This window comes from Miscanthus floridulus, chromosome 7 (genome assembly GCF_019320115.1).
Source record: "Miscanthus floridulus cultivar M001 chromosome 7, ASM1932011v1, whole genome shotgun sequence".
NCBI classification, from domain to species: domain Eukaryota; kingdom Viridiplantae; phylum Streptophyta; class Magnoliopsida; order Poales; family Poaceae; genus Miscanthus; species Miscanthus floridulus.
This window is the reverse complement of record NC_089586.1, coordinates 72688733-72713826: the sequence shown is the minus strand read 5'-3', so window position 1 is coordinate 72713826 and position 25094 is coordinate 72688733. Positions and strand designations below refer to the sequence as shown.

At 44.3% G+C, this 25094-nt stretch overlaps 1 protein-coding gene across 1 annotated transcript; it reads left to right on the top strand.

Annotated features, from left to right (window-relative positions):
* Window positions 1-990: 990 nt before the first annotated feature.
* LOC136467084 (beta-fructofuranosidase, cell wall isozyme-like) lies at window positions 991-5428 on the top strand. The gene is made up of 7 exons (XM_066465632.1): window positions 991-1237; window positions 1931-1939; window positions 2274-3127; window positions 3329-3487; window positions 4284-4528; window positions 4740-4830; window positions 4981-5428. Exons 1-7 carry the CDS (start codon window positions 1048-1050, stop codon window positions 5164-5166), a joined length of 1734 nt encoding a protein of 577 aa, XP_066321729.1. The 5' UTR covers window positions 991-1047; the 3' UTR covers window positions 5167-5428.
* The last annotated feature ends 19666 nt before the right edge of the window (window positions 5429-25094 follow it).

Genomic DNA, 25094 nt, shown 5'->3' with positions numbered 1-25094 from the left:
TTGTCATTCGTAATGAATATGGTTCAAACTTAGACTTACCGGACGTCGATTTTGAGGACCTGGTTCGGTTTTACGAGGATACTGGTTTGGACCTTGCCCAAGTGCTGGCTGAAGGACCATCTGCTCTGAAAGTGGATCCTTGGAAGAAATTTAAACATGGAAAGAGTCTATACAACCCTGAGGCCTTAGGTGAACTGGGTACGCAAATGTACCTGCTAAACCTATTCAAAAAACCAAAACGAATCATCAATTGAAAATAGAAACAAAAAAAAAGAAAACATTTAGTCCCGGTTGGTAATACCAACTGGGACTAAAGGGCCGGCCCACGTGGCCAGGCCGGGAGGCCTCTTTAGCCCCGGTTGATATTACCAACCGGGACCTTTAGTCCCGGGCGCAAAACCGGAACTAAAGGAGAGGCCCTTTAGTCCTGGATTCGTGCTCCCGATTCTAAAACTAGGACTGAAGGGAGTTGAGAACCGGAAGTACAGCTAGTTTCTCTACTAATGAAGCCTATCCCAAAGCATTCCGTGGGATATGTGGAATTGTCTTACATATATACTTGAGCGGTTGAAAAGTGGAACCACTCTCGAATTAAAGTCATCTTCCCAAATTCTTATCTCAGTAACTTAGAGTTTTTAATTTTTTTTACAAGAAACGGCTCTATCATTCTCACGATGTTTTTATACTTTCCAACAGATAACCACTATGAAGAATTTGCTTTCTGACGTCTGAAGTTTTTCAAGGATTATGTGTACGTCTAGACTTCTCGAGGGATCAAGTCGTAGTAGTTAAATTTGTTTCTTCAATGACAAAACAAAGGAGGGCCCACCTCGACACGGCGCTCAGTGGCTGGTTTTGGAACACGAAACCAAGCTCACTGCACTAATTGCCATCGGATTATAATACTCGACTAGTCAGCCAGTAGAACGCGCTAAAACGTGTAGTTTTTTCCTATAAAAACCCCCCACCCTGCCTGGTCTTCTCACCATCCATCGTCCAAAACCGTCCCATTTCCCCCTCTTCCTGCTGCCGCATCCTCGAAACGCAATGGGGACTCGGCAGCGGGTCCTCGCGCCATGGGCGGTGCTGCTGCTCGCGCTGCAGCTCGCCGGTGCCTCCCATGTCATCCACCGGAGCCTGGAGGCCGAGGGGGCACCGGCGTCGGTGCCGGCCTCCATTGTCAGCCCCCTGCTCAGGACGGGGTACCATTTCCAGCCGCCAATGAACTGGATCAACGGTACGCTAGCTACTTCTCTTGGAGTTGGAAGGATCACCCCTCTTGCCTGGCCTCCCTTTGCTCCTTGCTCTTCTGATGTCTCTCTCTGTGTTTTCAATTAAGCTACCCATGCGTTGCTCGTGTTGCTTGCTGTACTACAAGCGATTAAATCGTGTCAGACCATGGATACAGAATGCCAGGGAGTAGGAATGAAGAATCATATATGCCAGTAATAGTTGTACTAATTTGAGCTCCTCTTGTCATCCCTCATGCATGGCAATCTGTTTGATGGAGAGCTCATGTATCGAGAGAAAAAAAATCACGCCTGTATCTTGGAACAGCAGCAAGAAAATGCAGCCATATAGGAGAAATCAAATTAGTCTTTTCTAGGCTCGGTTGTTCACATGGAGCTTGCTGCATGCAGTTTTTTTCTTTGTCCTGTCCCCCAGAAAAGTCTAAGCTGCAAGCTATTGAGCTTTGACAGTAGCCCGAAACGACGAAGAGACTTGCAGCTAATCAAAGCCGTGTCCGTGTGGTGGTTAAATACAATAATACAGATGCTCTGTGTTTGATTAAGTACTGTATGATAATGGTCCTTGTGATTACGTACTATACGGTCGCTGCAGAGACTTTGTTCTAACATGGGTGTTGTTTTCTCTCTCTGCTCTTGTTGGCGGCTCTGATTGCTGGGACGGCGGAACTCATCGGCTGCAGACCCCAACGGTACGCCTTTTACCCAGCCCGTTTAATTTGTTGCAGTTATCTTTTTCTTTATCCCTGTGTTGTGCTGCCTGCTAAGTAGATGTATATAATGTCTGCACGTATCATGAACAGCTGTACTTGTTTCCTAATCGTGGGAGGATGAAATGGCGCATTTTAAAGTGCTGATCTATCTTGTAGCAAAGGACATTTTAACATTCAAAAATAGTGCATGCCCCTGCTGCCCCGCAGACTCCACATGAGAATTTGACTTCATATAAATATAGAGAGCAACTGCAAAATAACGACGATCGTGCAGAAAAGGAGTTGACATAGAATTTTGCAACTGTGTGTGCAGCTCCAATGTACTACAAGGGATGGTATCACTTGTTCTACCAGTACAACCCCAAGGGCGCGGTATGGGGCAACATCGTGTGGGCTCACTCCGTCTCACGCGACCTCATCAACTGGATCGCGCTGGAGCCCGCCATCTACCCGAGCATCCCGTCCGACCAGTACGGCTGCTGGTCAGGCTCGGCGACGATGCTGAAAGACGGCACGCCGGCGATCCTGTACACGGGGATCAACCGCCCCGACATCAACTACCAGGTGCAGGTGGTCGCGTTCCCGAAGAACGCGTCGGACCCGCTGCTCCGGGAGTGGGAGAAGCCCGCGGCGTACAACCCGGTGGCGGCGCCGGTGGGCGGCATCAACGCGACGCAGTTCCGCGACCCGACCACGGCGTGGTACGTGGACGGGCACTGGCGGATGCTGGTGGGCAGCGTGCGGGACGCCCGCGGGATGGCGCTCGTGTACCGGAGCCGGGACTTCAGGACGTGGAGGAAGGCCAAGCACCCGCTGCACTCGGCGCTGACGGGGATGTGGGAGTGCCCGGACTTTTTCCCGGTGTCCGGGCCGGCGCTCCGTGACGGGCTCGACACCTCCGAGGCCGGCGCCAAGTACGTGCTCAAGAGCAGCCTGGACCTCACACGGTATGACTACTACACCATCGGGTCGTATGATAAGAGGAAGGATCGGTACTACCCGGATAACCCCAACGGTGACTACCACCGGCTGCGATACGACTACGGCAACTTCTACGCGTCCAAGACGTTCTACGACCCGGCGAAGCGGCGGCGGGTGCTGCTCGGGTGGGCCAACGAGTCGGACAGCGTGCCCGACGACAAGGCCAAGGGCTGGGCCGGCATCCATGTACGTCGTCGCTCGTGTTTAGTCTTTACTGCTTCCTGCTTGCTGCTAGCTACGCCATCACTCCATCAGTGAGAGCTGCTGTCAGCCGCACGCATGTGTCTACTCGTGTTCCTTGGCTAGAAACTTCAAAGCGTTGAATCGTTGGCATCGGATCGGATCGGACGACTTGTTTGACTGACTGCTTGTGCGTGCTCGTGACAGGCGATCCCAAGGAAGATCTGGCTGGACCCCACCGGGAAGCAGCTGCTGCAGTGGCCCATCGAGGAGGTTGAGAAGCTCAGAGGAAAGCCCGTCAGTGTGGGCGCCAAGGTAGTCAACCCCGGCCAGCATTTTGAGGTCACAGGCCTCGCAACCTACCAGGTTGGTTAGTTTTACTCCTAGTACTTTCGATCGATGATAAACTGTTTTTTGGAATTAAACTTTCATTCATTCATTCATTCATGTGAGTACATCCACTAGCTAGCTAGCGGCGGCAAGGGTAACATGCATGTGCGCGCGCGCGCAGCTGCTTGCTTATCACGGGCGCACACTACGCACCGCGAAGAAGGGTGCTAGTAGCACTGTTTCAGTAGTCAAGCTTCACAGCTTGTCGCTTGTCGGAAGTAGTAGCACTGTACGTTGCAGTCAAGGGCCCCACGTGCAGAGTATCTGTCTAGTCCAGCCAAGATCCGATGGTCCATACATATGCCTTGTCGGCGATAGCCCCTATGTAGGTTACACAAGCCCACTCCGATGCTTGTCTTGCTCTGCCACTTGCAAACACCTACCGGAATACGACGGGTCTCCCTCCTTCTCTGCTGGCTTACGTACACACCTACACCAAGCCTGCAAACACTTGTTTCTGATCTCAAGTTTGAACAATCTTCTGTCACAGACACGCACAAACACATACCTGTCGCGTAACAAGTCACCAACCAGTAGCAGAAGAGTCTCCCAACGCACACGCCTGCTATTTTCCAAGACAAGTTAATCTTCCAGTCCACATATTATTAATCGATGCCACGTAGTACGTGTGACCACTGATTACATTGACTGACAAAGCCGATCTACGACTACTTTCTGAAATGTTTTGTTCTTCCGGCGGAGAGTGAAGCTGAAAGATGCTAGTACTCCTCTCCTATGTGTTGACCCATCGTCGATCTTGTGATGATGGCAGGCTGATGTGGAGGTGACCTTGGAGATCTCGAGCTTGGAGAAGGCGGAGCCCTTGGACCCGGCGTACGACAACGACGCGCAGAAGCTGTGTGGCGTCAAGGGCGCGGACGTCAAGGGCGGGGTGGGGCCCTTCGGCCTGTGGGTGCTGGCCTCTGCCGACCTGCGGGAGAAGACGGCCGTCTTCTTCAGAGTCTTCAAGGACGGATACGGCAAGCCCAAGGTGCTCATGTGCACCGACCCCACCAAGTAAGCCCACCTACCTTCTCGCATCACAGCAGCCACATTGCACATGTGGATACACATATAGAGGGGGTACACGTATGCCCCCGCTCGGCCCGGCCCCACATTACAACTAATAAGATGATTATTATGTGGACACATATGCTTCTTCAGATTACAATGTCTACACAAAACTAAATAGATGGCTTGTGTGTTTCTCCCTTCTTGTGTCGGGCAGGTCATCTCTTAGTCCAGATCTGTACAAGCCGACCTTCGCGGGCTTCGTCGACACTGACATTTCAAGCGGGAAGATTGGTCTCAGAAGCTTGGTATGTACAAACTAACGCATGCGAAGCAAATGTCACGATTGTTGACTACTGCTGCTAAGCAATTGGATTACGACTTATCACTTGACTGACTGTTGTATTATCTTGTTGCTGTCTGTTTCCTTGTGCGACATGGCATCTATATACGTACAGATCGATCGGTCCGTGGTGGAGAGCTTCGGCGCGGGCGGCAGGACGTGCATCCTGTCACGGGTCTACCCGTCCATCGCCGTTGGAAAGGAGGCTCACCTCTACGTTTTCAACAACGGTGGCGTGGACGTCAAAGTGTCAAGCCTGACTGCCTGGGAGATGAAGAAACCGCTGATGAACGGCGCCTAATAGAAGCGTGAATGACTTTATTCGTTTCTCTTCAACGACCGTGCCTTTGCTGCCAGAAATACTATTGATTATTAATTGTTGAGGTCCTTCAGTTTTCGCCCTTCATAACGACTAGTTTGATCATGTGCCAGAAATACACACGGATGGGAGTATATAGGCTTTACGTGCTCAGCTGTCCGGCAAAGAGAGAAATTGATTACGCTTCTTCTTGATTGTACAATAATATGAGATGAATAAAAGGCTGCTAATTTTACAGTCTCAAGTAACAAGACCTCCTCCTCTCTCTCTTCTTCCGGATTATATATATATATATGACCAAGATGCTAACCTGACTTACATCTGACAAGCTAACTAATCTAGTCTAATTTTATTTTTCGAAACTTTTAAGTGGTAGAGCTCATTTTGCCTCAGATTCTCTATGTAATGGGATTCTCTAAGGAAAACGATCATATGACTGAAAATGGTTATCTAAGGTAAATTATGTATATGAAGTGATTAGGTGCGAAACTGAATCGGGAGAGAGCCTACTTTTTTCAGTCCACGGTGTCCTAACTAGTTCATCACTATACCAAAACAGCACAAAGAAGGCACCCAATTTAGTGACACTAAAACAAAACACGTCTCCGAAAAACTAGTCTATGATGCATTTTTTAGGAGTTTCTAAGATGCATTTTAGATAGCCACTTGACGAAATTCACATATATTTCTGCCAAAAAACACTGTTTGGCAGACACTAGTACATAAAACATTTTCAGAGGCAGCCATTGTTAATCACTTTACAGAGGCGGTCCGAATGCCGGTCTTTGAAAAATGATTAATGCCTCTAAAAATTGATTAATAGAGGCTCGCTTCCGTTAATGGTTTCCAGATAACCTAGAAATTAATCGAACTCACGATGTACAACTTAGAACTAAGACTGCTTGTCACTACACCACAAAATCACTTGCGATCGTATATATAGGATTCCATCTTTTTTACAAATATTTTGTAATCTTGTTTTAAATATTTTGACTACTAAATGAACTCAAATGAAAAAAAACTTCGACTACAAAGTTCTAAATCTTGTTGATCACTATAACTTTGGTATAGGATGTGTCTTCATCCAAGATTGTTTGAAAAACTCAAAAAACATTAAATCTCAAAATACATTAATTTAAAACAAATATTTAAGAGACTAAATATCGGTGTTTCGAGTTACCAACTAGTAAATTTCTAGTATTACGCGTCTAGCTCGGATGGTGTGCTTAGAGGACACGAGGTTTATACTAGTTCGGACAGAAAGTCCCAACGTTCAGTTCGTCGCTGCTGCTCGTGTTACTAGCACTAAAAGTTTGTAGTAGGGGTTACAAACGAGCGAGAGAGGGACATGTCCCAAGTCTCTGATGTGCATGTGCTCCTAAGGCGTGTGTTTTGATGTCTACAACTGTGTAGAGTGGTGAACCGCCGTCCCCTCTCTTAGGGCGTCCTGCTTCCCCTTTTATAGACGAAGGGGAAGAGCATGTTACACAGAGAGAAGAGCCAAGGAGAGGAAGCCTTCTAGGACCGACGGGCCTTTCTTCTACTTTATACAGGTCCCGCTGACACTACAGATGGTGACAGGGATGGCTCCACGGCAGGTGCCTGTTCGCCGCTGATGCCACGCCCCGGCGAGTGACGCGGCGAACCAGCGTGCTGGTCAGCGGCTGTACAGGGAGTATGCAGCATAGTGACCACGCGTCCGTCACTATTGGTGATGTGAGTTCCCTGGAGTGACATCTCACGGGCACAGTGAAAGCTCTAGTTTGGTTTTGATGAATTGATGAAACCCTAAGTGCTAACTTAGTTTATCAAAGTGATTATGAGATAGGTAGCACTACTCCAAGTGATGAAGCAAATAAAGATCATGACATGATGATGTTGATGGCATGGTGATGATCAAATGCTTGGACTTAGAAAAGAAGAAAGAAAAACAAAAAGCTCAAGGGAAAGGTGAAACTGATAGGAGCTTTTCGGTTTAGTGATCGAGACACTTAGAGAGTGGTCACATTTGAGATTGATAGCCATACTACTAAGAGGGGTGAAACTCGTATCGAAATGCGGTTATCAAAAGTGCCACTAGATGCTCTAACTCATTGCATATGCATTTAGAATCTAGTGGATAACATCCTTGAAAATGTTTATGAAAATATGCTAACACATATGCACAAAGGTGATACACATTGTGTTTAGCACTTGGGAGCAAGGGTTCGAAACTTCACCAGCGGAGTGTCCGCCCGTATAGTGCACCGGCGCCCTATACAGAAAAGACAGGGTTTCATAGAGTGCACCGAACGCTGGTCACGTGGTGACTGGACTCTAGGGAGCAGCGTCCCGTCAATTATAAAAGAAGGTGGTACTCTCGGCCTGAGACCGGACGTAGGCGACCGGACTCTGGCTGAACACTGTTCAGCGTCCAGTCCTGCTGATGTGGCGGCGCACAGAGAAGACAGTGAGTGATCGGATGCTGGGTGAGTCCGGTCGCGGATGGAACCTTACTAGAAGTGACTGGATGCTAGGAAACTGTGCGCCTAGTCCTACATTGTAGCGTGTCCGGTCGCAACTTATGTGCACTGATGACCATTGAGATCGAGCGATAAGCATTCGAAGAAGGGCCACGTGGCATGCATAGCACAACCAGACGCTAGGGTCCTACGTCCGGTCAAACCGATCGGTGCGTCCGGTCGCCCCGATTGTTCAGAGAACAGAGGAGCCAACGACTCTATTCGTGGGGGCTCTCTATTTAAGCTCTATGGCCAGCTCAAGCTCACTCTCTTGACCATTTGTATTGACATAGCAACCTTGTGAGCTTAGCCAAAGCCCTCCCACTCATCTCCATCATTGATTCATCATCTTTGTGAGATTGGGAGTGAATCCAAGTGCATTGCTTGAGTGTTTGCATCTAGAGGCACTTGGTGTTCATGTTTCGCTGGAGGATTCGCTTGTTACTCTTGGTGGTTGCCACCACCTAGATGGCTTGAAGTAGTGAGGATCGTCAAGCGGAGGTTGGTGATTGTCTCCGACTCCAATCATTGTGATTGTGAGGGGTTCTTGACCTTTCCCCGGTGGAGAGCCAAAAGGTACTCTAGTGAATTGCTCGTGGCTTGTGTAATCCTCATCTTGTGTTGGTTGTGCGGCACCCTATTGAGGGTGTGGCGTGTGATGCCAATTAGCGCGTGAACCTCTAAGTGAGTGAATCGCCACAACAAGGACTAGCTTACTGACAAGCAAGTGAACCTTGGTAAAAAATCATTGTGTCAATATTTGATTCTGAGGTGATTGGTCTTGATTGATATTTATTCTTGTGATTGATTGGTTCATTCTACGACTTGGTGGTATAATCATCTTGCTCACACTCTTTACATTACCGCAAACTAGTTGTCAAGCTTTTTAGTGTAGTTAGTTGTGAGCGCTTGTTAGTTTGGTTAGTATGGCTCTTTAGTTAGCTTTTGAGAGCACACTAACTTAGTGTAGTGCCATAGCCATTGTGTGGTTAGAAACAATAGAAACTAGAATTGTGGTAGGTGGCTTGCATTTTTGGTAGGCTAGCGCAACACTCACTTCGCCTCATATTTGTCTAACTAGTTTGCTAAGTATTGTTGTAGAAATTTTAATAGGCTATTCACCCCTCCTCTAGCCATTAGGACCTTACAGTTATGCCAACTCCATCACGAATGATAGACCTAGATTCCACTCAGACATATCCAGTAAGAGCTCCCCGAACCCATCACTCGAGCCATCGAGGTAAGTCCTGTACCAGCGGGTCACCCAAGTTGATTGGACAGCTCGGGCCACTACCGAGAGACGGGTAAGGAGCAGCAGGATGCCCCATGCGGGTTACGTCGACTCCATCATGAACGATGGACCTGGATGACACTTGGACATATCCGATAAGAGCTCCCCGAACCCGTCACTCGAGCCATCGAGGTAACTTTACCAACCCCCACTTTACTTTTCCAGTGCATGATCATTCATTCATCCATTCTCATACATCCAAGCATCACATATGTAATTATTGCATCACAATGCTTCACGTCACGTCATTAAGCGGTAGTCGTCTCATTCGATATGAGTGGACAGTCCGATGGTGTCACCGGCGCCCAATACAGAAAAGACAGAGTTTCACAGAGTGCACCGGACGCTGGGGAGCAGCGTCCGGTCAATTATAAAAGAAGATGGTACTCTCGGTCTCTTGACCGGATGTAGGTGACCGGACGTAGGCTAAACACTGTTCAGTGTTCGGTCATGCTGGTGTGGCGATGCACAGAGAAGACTGTGAGTGACCGGACGCTAAGTGAGTCCGGTCGGGCGTGATCGGATGCGTCCGATCGTGAGTGGAACCTTACTTGAAACGACCGAACACTAAGGTCCTATGTCTGGTCACTTTGAGCAGTGCATCTGGTCATAACTTAAATGTACTGATGACCGTTGAGATCGGGTGATCAATAATTGAAGCAGGAGCCACATGGCGTGCATCGCGCGACCGGACGCTGGGGTCCTACGTCTAATAAATCTGACTGGTGCGTCCAGTCACCTTGACTTTTCAAAGAACAGAGAGCTAGTGGTTGTGGCAGAACCTCCTAAATTATAGGGCTCACATGCACCTGTCACTATCCCATGACCTCTGACGACTATGCATATGTTCCCGGTAACTTAAGAAGACTGTCGGGTGTCCTCGGAGAACCCCAAATCATCCATGATTTTCTGAGCAGGATCTCATTATAGAGTCATTGTAGTATTACAACAGTTTAGTCATTAATATACATCAGAGTGAAATAGCGGAAGTCTTACAATAACTTAGTTACAAAATAGTTGTTTCACAAACTAAGTATGATTATTATTACAAACCATAGTAGTGGAGTGGCATTAGTATCATAAACATAACACACAACGAAAGTGCCCTGCCCAAGGGCCACACATTTACTTATCATCTTTGATTTGAACAACCGTCATGCAGCACGGTCCAAGAAAGACCTGTGCATGAGGCTCACCTGCAACAAGGGTCAACAAACCCTGAGTACAAAAGTACTCAACAAGACTTAACCAAAATAACAATAGATAAGACTTAGGAATGCAGGCTTAGGGATTCAAGGTAAGGCTTTAGCAATAAACAAGGTTCTTTTGCGTAAAAGCTCTTTAAAAAGATTCTTTCTTTTAACATTTGATCCTTAACAAAACTACATATGAATCTGCCATGATCTGTATTGAGATCATGAACTTCATATCAAACCCTTTCTCAAATATTCCTCAAGTTTCATTTATTAACTACGATGATGAACAGTGAGTTGAGTCTCCATAACCGAGGAGCAACGACGATTCAAACTGATTATAACCTAGCTAGGGATTCCCAACCACACGACATATGCAGGTCCCCGACCTACATATACCAACCTACCCTCAGATCCTCTAATACAAGAATGGGTCCATGCCACCCGAGAATACTGTACTCCACCAATCCAGCCCATTGCCACGTGGGTACACGCTACGCTCATCATCTCTCCACTCCTAGTGCGTGAGTAGCCATTCCTGTAATAGAATAGCCAAGTTAAGGCTTACTGGAGTATGTGATCAGTTCTACAAAGTCTCACCTCATGCAATTCAACAACGGACGTGTCTTAATCGATACAGGCGGAAAGAACCTGCTCATAAGACCTCCATGTCTTGTGGCTCCTATACACCGAGTCCGCCCGGTCTAGATTTATTACTCCACATGCTCATATCTCATGATAACATAAATAACTAGTCGTATCTAAGAAACCATTTATATCTCACAGGTGACCGGTAATCACCCGACTTTTATCATTCTAAGCATGGCTAAGCATAATTAGACATTCTCGGATTGAAACGGGTAACAAGGTTGATATGGAAAAACAAGGTTGGTAATGCACCAATTAGATTTTTCACTCAACTCCTAATCACTTAATGCAGTATAGAAAAGAAAAAGTGATATAAATTTGTAAAACACAAGGTAGGTTTAAATGCATCCGGGGCTTGCCTTGGTTGTCGGAAAAGTCAGGTTCAGGAGATGTTCCACAGATATCAAACCCGACCTCAACAGACGGATTAACTTTCTCCACAACTTGATTGACTACCATGTTCTCGCTTTCGTTCACTATACATAGTAACAATGCCATGTTTAATATGATGCGAGATATAAAACATGATGTTTGACGATGGACGCAAAAGTTAATAACTTGAATACAACTTTCCTTCGCGGTACAGTTGCAAACCAACAACTAACTAAACCTTTTCATAAACTCAAACACTTACTTTAAGTACCAAGAATTATTTTATACTAATGACCCAAGGTCATCACTCAATCCAAAAATCAAACAAAACCTAAGTCATTAAGGTTTACTATTTGCTTTTATGAATTAATTATTTAATTCAAAATTATGAAATAAATCAACTTTGTCCAAATGCGCTCAAAATTTTTGTGAAGTCTCATCACATGATAACTAAGTGGCAAAACAATTTTCATAATTTTTGGATAATTATATAAGCCTAGAAAAAATCATGGAAACTCATTTATTAATTAATTTGAGCAATTTTTATCACATTCAAAATGTACTGAAAAATAACATTTAATTTTCTTCCTAAATATTTTACATCTAAGATAGGTTACACAAAAATTTTCATAATTTTTGGAGCTCTAATGAATTCTATACAAAAATAACAAATCATAGCACTATTCATTCAACTCTGCAAAATAGAAAAATCCATTTTCAAACCCACGGCCACTGACATCGGGTCCCACATGTCAGCACCGTTCTCCCGCGCTGACCACGGCGGCGAAACTCACTGACCGGCGATTTCTCGCTGACAGTGAGATCTTTGGCGACGGCCAAGGTACTACCACGTTCCCCACATCACAGCGCGTCGATTGGTGGCACTAGCTAGACCAATTACGGCTTGGTCCGAGCACGACGCCAGCCATGGCAGCCACGATGGTGCGGCTATGGCACGCCGGCAAAGGGAGGCTGGTAGCGATTAAACACAAGGCTCGGGAAGATTCAGGAGCTCACCCCAAACACGCTCGAGCTGGAAGATGGACCGGAGGAGCAACGGAGAAGCTTGTCGTCGGTCACAGCAAACACGGTGGCGTAGGCTGTCGTCGACGGCGGCGTTCCAGTGTCTGTAGTGGAGGAACGGATCAATTAAAGGGCCACAGAGCACCAGCATAGCATGGTAAAGATGAAACCAAGCATGAGAGATCGAGAAAGCTATCAGAGCTTGCTGGCCAAGGTGACACAAGCTCGACGGCGATGCTGCCGGCTGTGAGGAAGAAAGACGGTGCGCAGCGTTTCCCAACGGAGTCAGGCTTCAAGGACTGGTCGGCTAGGTTCACAAAGAGAAGGCGAAGCTATGACACGCTTTACTGAGACTAGAAAGGCGCTACGGCGACGGTGCGAGTTCGATGGAGTTGGGCGATGGCGACGGGAAAAGCAGAGGAAGGAGAAAGAGCGACGACGATGGCGTCCTGGCCTTTACAACGCGGTCCAGGCACACGGAGACGACGCGCAGCAGCTTCTCCATGCTAGCACGAAGTCAAAGATGGCCACGGGTGTGACTGGAATGCTGAGGAAGCTCACCGACGGTGAGGTGTCGCCCGTGGTTACTGTTCACCATATTTACCGAATTGACACTCGTCTAATTTCCCAAATTACTCCCAAATTTGTATGGTAACTCAAAAATCTCCAAAAATAAAAGTTGTTCCAAATTCAAAGTTCTACAACTTTTCTTTAATAACCATACCCAAATTATGTCTACATTTTGAAATGCAAGTTTAAAATCAAAAGGGGACACTTTATGAACATATCGCCTTTTCAAATTACTTCAAATTTGATATAACAACTTTGAAAACTCCAAAAACCAACTTCGTACAAAATGGCAAGCTCTACACTTTTCCTTTTAGGCTCAACCCCAAAATGTGCTTAGATTTTGAATTAGGTTTTCTAGGCTAAAATTAAATGCTGGAAATTAGGGTTTTCGGAAATCCAAATCAACACAAATGTTTTGAAGTTGATTCATTCCATACAAGTCAACACATATAACATGAAAGTAAACTTGTTTTAGTGAGTGCATATCAAAGTTTTCACTAACACCAAAATGATGTGCATTGCATATGATGACATGACATATTTTAGTATTTCAAACACCCGAGGTGTTACAGTGGCTCTATTCGTGGGGGCTCTCTATTTAAGCCCCATGGCCAGCTCAAGCTCACTTACTTGGCCATTTGTATTGGCATTGCAACCTTGTGAGCTTAACCAAAGCCCTCCCACTCATCTCCATCATTGATTCATCATCTTTGTAAGATTGGTAGAGAATTCAAGTGTATTGCTTGAGTGATTGCATCTAGAGACACATGGTGATCGTGCTTTGGTGTTAGATTCGCTTGTTGATCTTAGTGGCTACCACCACCTAGATGACTTGGTGCAGCGGAGGAGGATTGGCATGAGTTGGTGATTGTTTGTGGCCATCTCCAGTGATTATGAGGGGACTTGTACCTTCCCTGGTGGAGCACCGAAAGATAACCCTAGTGGATATCAAAGTTTTCACTAACACCAAAATGATGTGCATTGCATATGATGACATGGTATATTTTAGTATTTAAAACACCCGAGGTGTTACAATCTTTCCCCCTAAAAGAAATCTCATCCTGAGATTTAAAGTCATAGGGTAAGTAATGGAAAAGGAAATGTGTCAAGCAAAAACATTCACAACCTGTCCATAAAATAGCTAAGGTCCCTTTACAAAACATGGTTTGTAAAGACAAACACAACTAACATTATTCTATATTGACGCAAGAAACTCCGGAAACTTTTCTAGCAAGTAATCTTCGGATTCCCACGTAGCTTCTTCTTCGGAATGTTGATTCCATTATATCTTGTAGAATTTGATTGTCCTCCTTCGAGTGACATGGTCTTTCTGATCCAAAACTTAGATAGGATATTCAGAATCGGTCAAATCAGGTTCAAGTTCCACTCCTTCAACCTCAATATTCTGATCAGGCACTCGAAGACATTTCTTTAATTGAGAAACATGGAACACATCGTGTACCACTGAGAGATGTTCGGGTAACTTCAAGCGATATGCCACCTTTCCATATCTTTCCAATATTTGAAATGGTCCAATATAATGAGGTGCCAACTTGCCTTTAACACCGAAATGGGTAACTCCCTTCATTGGTGATACCTTCAGATATACAAAATCTCCCTTATTAAACACTAAGGGTCTACGTCGTTTATCCGCATAACTCTTTTGTCGGGACTGAGCTATCTTCAAATTACTTTGTATCTACCTAACCTTCTCTTCTGTTTCTTTCACAAGGTCAATTCCAAAGAACCATCTTTCCCCGGGTTCAGACCAATTTAGCGATGTTCTACATCTACGACCATAGAGTGCTTCAAACGGAGTCATCTTAATGCTCTCTTGATAACTATTGTTGTATGAGAACTCAGCCAAAGGCAAACATTCATCCCACTTATTAGAATAGTTAAGGACACAACACCTTAACATATCTTCAAGTACTTGATTTACTCTTTCAGTGTGACCATCAGTCTATGGATGATAAGCTATACTAAACAGAAGTTTGGTACCCAACGAAGCATGCAATTGTTTCCAAAAGTTGGAGACAAACTGTGTACCTCTATCCGATACAATGGTCTTTGGTATACCGTGTAAGCTCACAATTCTCACTAAATACATCTTGGCATATTGGATAGTAGGATATATACTCTTGACTGGAAGAAAATGTGCTGACTTAGTTAGTCGATCTACAATAACCCATATTGAGTCAAAATCTTTAGATGTCTTGGGTAGACCGACAATAAAGTCCATATTAATATCCTCCCACTTCCAAGCTGGAATAGGCAATGGCTGTAACTCTCCAGCGGACCTCAAATGTATAGCTTTTACCTTTTGACAAGTATCACACTTGGCTATATATCGAGCAATCTCTATCTTCATTTTGGTCCACCAAAATCTCTGTTTCAAGTCATGGTACATTTTATTACTTCCCGGATGAATAGAGAACCTGGTTGTATGTGCCTCTTCAAGAATTGACTGTCGCAACTCAAGAACCTTTGGTACCACTAGGCGATTCTTAAACCATAACACACCTGCATCATCTATCCCGAAGCATGCCGCTTTTCCATTCCTGACTCTTCCTTTGATATGAGCTATACCCTTGTTTTCTTTCTGAGTGGCAATAATTTAGTCTCGAATAGTTGATTCGACAATTATATTGGTCAAACTACCTTCTTGAATTATCTCTATTTTCAACTTCTCCATCTCTTGACATAAAGTTAGATCCATTGTTTTTACTGCTACACAATTGCAATGACTCTTACAACTGAGTGCATCTGCAACCACATTTGCCTTACCAGGATAGTAATGCACCTCCAAGTCATAATCTTTAATCAATTCTAACCATCTTCTTTGCCGCATATTCAATTCCGATTGAGTAAAGATATACTTTAAACTTTTGTGATCTGTATAAATATGGCAAGTATTACCAAGCAGGTAATGCTGCCAAATCTTCAAAGCATGGACAACTGCTGCTAACTCCAGATCATGAGTTGGATAATGTTCTTCATGTTGCTTAAGTTGTCTGGAAGCATAGGCGATGACTCGACCTTCTTGCATCAATACATATCCAATACCAATACCCGAAGCATCACAATAAACGTCAAACGACTTCTCGATATCTGGCTGTGCTAACACTGGTGCAGTGGTTAATAATCTCTTCAAAGTATGGAAAGCTTCTTCACATTCAGGTGACTAGACAAACTTGGCTTGGTTCTTCAACAATCCCATGATGGACTTAGATATTCTAGAGAAATCTGGAATAAAACGATGGTAATAACCCACCATTCCTAGAAAACTCTGAACCAGATGAACAGTGTTGGTGGTTTCCAATCTAGTACATCCTTAACTTTGCTTGGATCTACTACAACTCCTTCAGCTGACAAGACATGTCCTAAAAACTATACTTCCTTTAGCCAAAAGTCACACTTACTGAACTTGGCATATAACTGATGTTCTCTTAGGCGGGTCAGAACAATTCTGAGATGTTCCACATGTTCTTTCTTGTTCTTGGAATATACTAAGATGTCATCAATAAACACCACTACAAACTTGTCTAGCTTAGGCATGAATACTGAATTCATCAGATACATGAAATGAGCTGGGGCATTCGTCAAACCAAAAGACATTACCAGGTATTCATATAATCCATATCTGGTGGTAAACGCCATTTTGGGAATATCTTCAGGCTTAATTTTGATTTGATGATAACCTGACCTCCAATCAATCTTGGAGAAAACTTTGGCTCCAGCCAGTTCATCAAAAAGTAAATCTATCCGAGGTAAGGGATATTTATTCTTAATGGTCACTTCATTCAATGGACAATAATCAACACGCAATCTTAGGGTCTCATCTTTCTTTTTCACAAAAATAGCAGGACATCCCCAAGGTGATGAACTAGGTTGGATAAACCCTTTATCAATCAACTCTTACAACTGAGTCTTCAACTCAGCTAACTCCTTGGGAGGCATCCTATAAGCTCTCTGAGAGATCAGAGCTGTTCCAGGTTTTAGATCTATGTTAAACTAAACATCCCTATCAGGTAGTAGACCGGGTAAATCTTCAGGAAAAACATCTAGAAATTCACCAACTATAGGGATATCTCTAATCTCCTTGACAGAAGTTGTACAAACTTTTTCCACTGATCTCTTTAAGGTTGGAAGTTGGATAAGAAGCTGAGAATTACTATTTGGCAAACTCAACCTTATTGTCCTATTCAAAGTATCTATAACAGTTTTATGCTGATACATCCAATTTATTCCCAAGATCACATCTATATCCTGATCTTTTAGAATAATCATGGTGGTGGGAAAAATGTGCCCACCCAGGTTTATGGGTATCTGGTATACCATTTCCTTAGTACATAGACGTCCCTCGGGTGACTGTATATAGAAATTTTCCTTTGTTGCCCCAATTGGAATTTCATGCTTTATGACAAAGGTTCTATTGATGAATGTATGAGATGCACCAGAATCAAAAGGCATAACTGTAGGGTGATTGGCGATAGGAAACATACCCAGCATCATGGGTTCCCCTTCCAGAATCTCCCCAGCTTGAGTATAGAAAACCCGCCCCGTCTTCTTTTCATTTTTGCCCTTCTGAGCATTTTGATTGTTGTTCTTGTCCTGAGCTTGACCCTGTTGTTGATTTCTAGGAGCCTTCTAAAAATTTGGATTATACTGCATAGGATACGGACATTCCCTCGAGAAATGACCTGACTTCCCATAATTGAAACATGGGTAATTGTGGCCTTGTGGTGTTGGGACATGAACACCAGGAACATTTGACTGTTGGGAGTTTGGATAAGTCATAGCAGGACGGACATTTGGTTGTTGACCGGCTTGGAACTGTGGCGGACGATACGGAGGACGATAGTGATTTACTGGATGATAGATTATCTTCTGTCTCTTTTGATTGCCACTGAAAGACCCAGATGGCCCACTCTTTTTCTTTTTAATCTCCTTATGCTACCAATATTTCTCCTCTGATGCAATAGTAATGTTAACTGCCTCATGATACGTGACATTGGTACAGGTAGTCATAATTGTTTGAAGTTTGGTATTAAGGCCATGCATGAACCACTTCTTCTTCTTAGCATCTGTGTTAACATGCTTAGGTGCGTACTATGAAAGGTGATTGAACTTGCCCACATACTACATGACTGTTTGATCACCTTGCTTTAAAGCAAGAAACTCATCTAGCTTCGTGGCCATAACTCCCTCCAAAATATAATGGGCACGAAAAGCAGTGCGGAACTCGACCCAAGTTAACTGAACACCTGCTGGTTGCATAGCCACAAGGTTCATCCACCAAGCGCCTACTGCACCTCTAAGCTATTGGGCAGCAAAAACAGGCTTCTGAAACTTAGTGCATGGAATGAGGTCAAACTTCTGCTCCATTGTACAAAGCCAATCATCAACTTCAAGTGGTTCGTTAGCCTTGGTAAATACTGGTGGTCGTGTATCCATGAAGTCAACATATGTAGCTTCTTGCCTTTGATAATTACGACCACGGTTCCCTTGCATCATATTCCAATTGCTTTGAGCTAACTCCTGAAGAAACCGAGCATTATCTAGTCACATTGACCAGTGCTGCGATAGCATTAGCCAAATTTGGTGGAACTAGTGGTGGATTAGGAATACCATCCTCGTCTTGCGAAGAACCAGGAATAGTCGAACCCTGAGTACGATGCATCTGTTCATGACAAACCAAACTTTACTCACAAACATTTATTGAACTGTTAAAAGAGCGTACTACAAACACATTACATTGGGTTTACTTATTTATACACAAGTCTGCACTTAAGCAAGACTACCCAACTAGACTACAACTCGCTATATTACAACTCTACTCTTCTCCTTGATCACATCAAACCTCGTGATCGGTATCCATTCTAGAAATATTTCCACCTTCCTCATCAATTTCATTGACCATCACTACTTCTTCTGGATCTTCTTCTTCTTCCTCTTCCAGTTCATCATCATCTGCTATGATGACACCTAGGTCCATTGCATCTGCTTGAGGCTCATGATTTGGATTTAGGAGATTGTTCAGCCTATGGACTTCTTCATGCAGATTGGTATAATATTCTTCTAACTCTTCTACATAGAACTCTAACTCATGAGCTTGGGCTCTAGCTACATCTTCTCTATGCCAAGCTTCATTTCTTCCTTCCACCATACGAACTAACATACGCTCATAGTTTTTATGAGCGGTGGTGAGACACCTCAATTGATCCCGTAACTTGCCCACCTAGATGGCATCCAGGGTCCTATCTCTAGTAGCCTATGCTAATTTTGCTGAAAGCCTCTGTATCTCAGCCTAGGATCAGGCCTAAAGCTACTACAGCTAGCACCATCACTTCTAGGGGCAAGCTGGTGACGAGGAACTCCTTTGGGTCCAACGGACTTACAGGGCGTTACCTTGGTACGAGCCATACTATAGAAAGTAAGATTCCAAAATAGTAAGATGATCTGATAAAAGTCTAAAGAGTGGCAAGGATGAATTACACTACTCAACCTAGACTAAGAGGGAAAGGAAGTAGCAAGTGGATTAATTATGATGCATGAATCGTCCGTACAAAACTTAAACATCAAAGCTCCTATGGTACATAAAAGAAGACGGTACTCTCGGTCTCTTGATCGGACATAGGCTGAACACTATTTAGCGTTCGGTCATGCTGGTGTGGCGGCGCATAGAGAAGACCGTGAGTGATCGAACGCTAAGTGAGTCCGGTCGGGCGTGATCGGACGCGTCCGATCGTGAGTGGAACCTTACTTGAAACGACCGAATGCTAAGGTCCTATGTCTAGTTGCTTTGAGCAGTGCGTCTGGTCATAACTTAAATGTACTGATGACCGTTGAGATCGGGTGATCAGCATTTGAAGCAGGAGCCACATGGCGTGCATCGCGCGATCGAACGCTGGGGTCCTACGTCTGATCAATCTGACCGGTGCGTCCAGTTGCCCTGACTTTTCAAAGAACAGAGAGCCAGTGGTTGTGGCAGAACCTCCTAAATTATAGGGCCCACATGCATCCGTCACTATCCTATGACCTCTGATGACTATGCAAATGTTCCCGGTAACTTAAGAAGACTGTCGGGTGTCCTTGGAGAACCCCGAATCATCCATGATTTTCCGAGCAGGATCTCATTACAGAGTCATTGTAGTATTACAATAGTTTATTCATTAATATACATCAGAGTGAAATAGCGGAAGTCTTACAATAACTTAGTTACAAAATAGTTGTTTCACAAACTAAGTACAATTATTATTACAAACCATAGTAGTGGAGTGGCATTACTATCATAAACATAACACACAACGAAAGTGCCCTGCCCAAGGGCCACACATTTACTTATCATCTTTGATTTAAACAACCGTCATGCAGCACGGTCAAAGACAGACCTATGCATGAGGCTCACCTGCAACAAGGGTCAACGAACCCTGAGTACAAAAGTACTCAACAAGACTTAACCAAAATAACAATAGATAAGACTCAGGAATGTAGTCTCAGGGATTCAAGGTAAGGCTTTAGCAATAAACAAGGTTCTTTTGCGTAAAAGCTCTTTAAAAAGATTCTTTCTTTTAACATTTGATCCTTATCAAAACTACATATGAATCTACCATGATCCGTATTGAGATCATGAACTTCATATCAAACCCTTTCTCAAATCTTCCTCAAGTTTCATTTATTAATTACGATGATGAATAGTAAGTTAAGTCTCCATAACCGAGGAGCAACGATGATTCAAATTGATTATAACCTAGCTGGGGATTCCCAACCACATGACATATGCAGGTCCCCGACCTACATATACCAACCTACCCTCAGATCCTCTAAAACAAGAACGGGTCCGCGCCACCCAAGAATATAGTACTCCACCAATCTAGCCCATTACCACATGGGTACATGCTACTCTCGTCATCTCTCCACTCCCAGTGCACGAGTAGCCATTCTTAGAATAGAATAGCCAAGTTAAGGCTTACCAGAGTATGTGACCAGTTCTACAAAGTCTCACCTCATGCAATTCAACAACGGACGTGTCTTAATCGACACAGGCGGAAAGAACCCGCTCACAAGACCTCCATGTTTTGTGGCTCCCATACACCGAGTCCACCCAGTCTAGATTTATTACTCCACATGCTCATATCTCATGATAACATAAATAACCAGTCGTATCCAAGAAACCATTTATATCTCATAGGTGACCAGTAATCACCTAACTTTTATCGTTCTAAGCATGGCTATGCATAATTAGACATTCTCAGATTGAAACGGGTAACAAGGTTGATATGGAAAAACAAGATTGGTAATGCACCAATTAGTTTTTTCACTCAACTCCTAATCACTTAATGCAGTATAGAAAAGCAAAAGCGATATAAATTTGTAAAACACAAGGTAGGTTTAAATGCATCCGGGGCTTGCCTTGGTTGTCGAAAAAGTCAGGTTCAGGAGATGTTCCACAGATATCAAACCCGACCTCAACAGACGGATTAACTTTCTCCACAACTTGATTGACTACCATGTTCTCGCTTTCGTTCACTACACATAGTAACAATGCCATGTTTAATATGATGCGAGATATAAAACATGATGCTTGACGATCGATGCAAAAGTTAATAACTTGAATACAATTTTCCTTCGTGGTACAGTTGTAAACCAACAACTAACTAAACCTTTTCATAAACTCAAACACTTACTTTAAGTACCAAGAATTACTTTATACTAATGACCCAAGGTCATCACTCAATCCAAAAATCAAACAAAACCTAAGTCATTAAGGTTTACTATTTTCTTTTATGAATTAATTATTTAATTCAAAATTATGAAATAAATCAACTTTCTCCAAATGAGCTCACAATTTTTGTGAAGGCTCATGACATGATAACTAAGTGGCAAAATAAGTTTCATAATTTTTAGATAATTATATAAGCCTAGAAAAATCATAGAAACCCATTTATTAATTAATTTGAGCAATTTTTATCACATTCAAAATGTACTGAAAAATAACATTTAATATTTTTTCTAAATAGTTTACATCTCAAAGAGGTCACACAAAACTTTTCATAATTTTTGGAGCTCTAATTAATTCTATACAAAAATAACAAATCATAGCACTATTTATTCAATTATGCAAAATAGAAAAATCCATTTTCAAACCCACGGCCACTGACATCGGGTCCCACATGTCAGCACCGTTCTCCTGCACTGACCACGGTGTTGAAACTCGCTAACCGGCGATTTCTCGCCGATGGTGAGAACTCCGGCAACGGCCAAGGTACTACCACGTTCACCACATCACAACGCGTCGATTGGTGGCACTAGCTAGACCAATTATGGCTTGGTTCAAGCACAACGCCGGCCATGGCGGCCACGATGGCGCGGCTGCGGCACGCCGGCGAAGGGAGGCCGGTAGCAGTTAAACACAAGGCTCGGGAAGATTCAGGAGCTCACCCCAAACACGCTCGAGGTGAAAGATGGACCGGAGGAGCAACGAAGAAGCTTGTCGTCGATCACAGCAAACACGGCGGTGTAGGCTGTCGTCGACGGTGGCATTCCGGCGTCTATAGTGGAGGAACAGATTAATTAAAGGGCCATAAAGCACCAGCACAGCATGGTAAAGATGAAACCAAGCATGAGAGATCGAGAAAGCTACCGGAGCTTGCTGGCCACGGTGACGCAAGCTCGACGACGATGCTGCCGGCCGTGAGGAAGAAAGACGGTGCGCAGCGTTTCCCAATAGAGTCAGGCTTCAAGGACTGGTTGGCTAGGTTCGCAAAGAGCAAACAGAGCTGTGACATGCTTTGCCGAGACTGGAAAGGCGCTACGGCAACGGTGCGAGCTCGACAGAGTTGGGCGGTGGCGACGGGAAAAGCATAGGAAGGAGAAAGAGCGACGACGACGGCGTCCTGGCCTTTATAACACGGTCAAGGCACACAGAGACGAAGCACAACAGCTTCTCCACGCCAGCGCAAAGCCGAAGATGGCCACGGGCGTGACTAGAACGTTGAGGAAGCTCACCGACGGTGAGGTGTCGCCCACGGTTACTGTTCACCATATTTACTGAATTGCCACTCATCTAATTTCCCAAATTACTCCAAATTTGTATGGTAACTCAAAAATCTCCAAAAATAAAAGTTGTTCCAAATTCAAAGTTCTACAACTTTGCTTTAATAACCATACCCAAATTATGTCTACATTTTGAAATGCAAGTTTAAAATCAAAAGGGGACACTTTATGAACATATCGCCTTTTCAAATTACTTCAAATTTGATATAACAACTTTGAAAACTCCAAAAACCAACTTCGTACAAAATGACAATCTCTACACTTTTCCTTTTAGGCTCAACCCAAAATGTGCTTAGATTTTGAATTAGGTTTTCCAGGCTAAAATTAAATGCTGGAAATTAGGGTTTTCAGAAATCCAAATCAACACAAATGTTTTGAAGTTGATTCATTCCATACAAGTCAACACATATAACATGAAAGTAAACTTGTTTTAGTGAGTGCATATCAAAGTTTTCACTAACACCAAAATGATGTGCATTGCATATGATGACATGGCATATTTTAGTATTTAAAACACCTGAGGTGTTCAGTGGCTCTATTCGTGGGGGCTCTCTATTTAAGCCCCATGGCCAGCTCAAGCTCACTCACTTGGCCATTTGTATTGGCATTGCAACCTTGTGAGCTTAACCAAAGCCCTCCCACTCATCTCCATCATTGATTCATCATCTTTGTGAGATTGGTAGAGAATCCAAGTGTATTGCTTGAGTGATTGCATCTAGAGACACTTGGTGATCATGGTTTGGTGTCAGATTCGCTTGTTGCTCTTAGTGGTTGCCACCACCTAGACGACTTGGTGCAGTAGAGGAGGATTGACATGAGTTGGTGATTGTTCGTGGCCATCTCTAGTGATTGTGAGGGGACTTGTACCTTCCCCGGCGGAGCACCGAAAGGTAACCCTAGTGGATTGCTCGTGTCATTGAGTTACCTCACTTGTGGGTAGGTTCTTGTGGTGTCCAATTGTGTGGATGAGGTTCGTGCAACACCTCTTAGCCACTGAACCACCAAGTGTTGGTCGACACAACGATGACATAGCGTGGTGGCAAGCACGTGAACCTCGGGAGAAAATTGGTTGTCTCTTGCCCTTTAGTATTCTCCTAGTGATTGAGTTAGTATTCATCTTGTGATTGGTTCACTCCTCTACGTGGTGATATAATCACCTTACTTACTCATTTACATTTCAGCAAACTAGTTGTAGCAAGCTCTTTAGTGTAGTTAGAATTAAGAGCTTGCTTTGTAGCTTAAGCTCATCTAGTGGAGCTCTTTAGTGTAGCAAGTGTGAGAGCTCTTAGTGAGTAGTGACTTAGCAAATTGTGTGTCTAGTGATCATAGTAACTAGAATTGTTGGATAGGTGGCTTACAACCCTTTAGAGCTAGAGCAAGTTTGCATTTCGCCATTTGTTATACTAATCAATTTGCTCTAGTTGGTTTATAGATTTTTAAATAGGCTATTCACCCACCCTCTAGCCATATTAGGACCTTTCACATGGGTCATGTTGAGATGTGCCCACTCCCTACATGATGCTAGAAGTTTGATGTTGGGTTGTACTTTCTGGCCCATAGTGGTTGCCGATGGTATGGGCTTTCGTCAGGAGCCACGCCTGAGGGGTCGGGTGAGACGGAGCCCCTGACCCAGAGGTTGGGCGTGGCAGAGCCCCTGACCCAGAGGTCGGGCGAGGCAGAGTCCACGCACCTAGGGGTCGGTTGGAGTTGTAGTCGTGCTCTTGACTGCTCGGATGAATCAATGTTGATGACCATTAGCTCCTCCTCTTTGGGTACCCTAGTATTGGTCTCCGATAGTAGCCACCAAGCCTATGAAGGAGTAGAATACTCCTTCAGAGGCTTTTCCAAATAAGAGGACTCTAAGGGCCTTGGCCTTCTTTTATCGCCCATGGCATGTCCTAGGGACGATGATTCCCTTTCATCATGATCGAACCCCTTGGGGGTATAGCTATGAGATTTGGTGGGTCAGAAAAGGTCTTTCCTAATTTCGACCCCTACGGGGGTCTATCATTCTATGACCATGTGTTTGGTCTCCTTCGAGTCCAACTTTCCTTGAGCCCCCACCCATAGTAGGGGTCCGGTCAAGGGTCGGCTCGTCTTTGTGATCGTCTTCCCTCAAGCCCTTTTTTCAATAAAAATGGAGGGTTGAGCCATGCCATGATTTCCCTCTATGGATGAATCATGGTGCTCGATGAGTTGTTAATGGGCTAGTATGAGTGGGCCCCGGCATCCTATTCATGGGGGACCAGCTTG

Coding starts and splice junctions, on each gene's coding strand:
- LOC136467084 (XM_066465632.1), top strand. CDS start 1,048: ATGGGGACTCGGCAGCGGGTCCTCGCGCCATGGGCGGTGCTGCTGCTC. Junction 3,128..3,328: donor AGGGCTGGGCCGGCATCCAT/GTACGTCGTCGC, acceptor TGCTCGTGACAG/GCGATCCCAAGGAAGATCTG. Junction 3,488..4,283: donor CAGGCCTCGCAACCTACCAG/GTTGGTTAGTTT, acceptor TGATGATGGCAG/GCTGATGTGGAGGTGACCTT.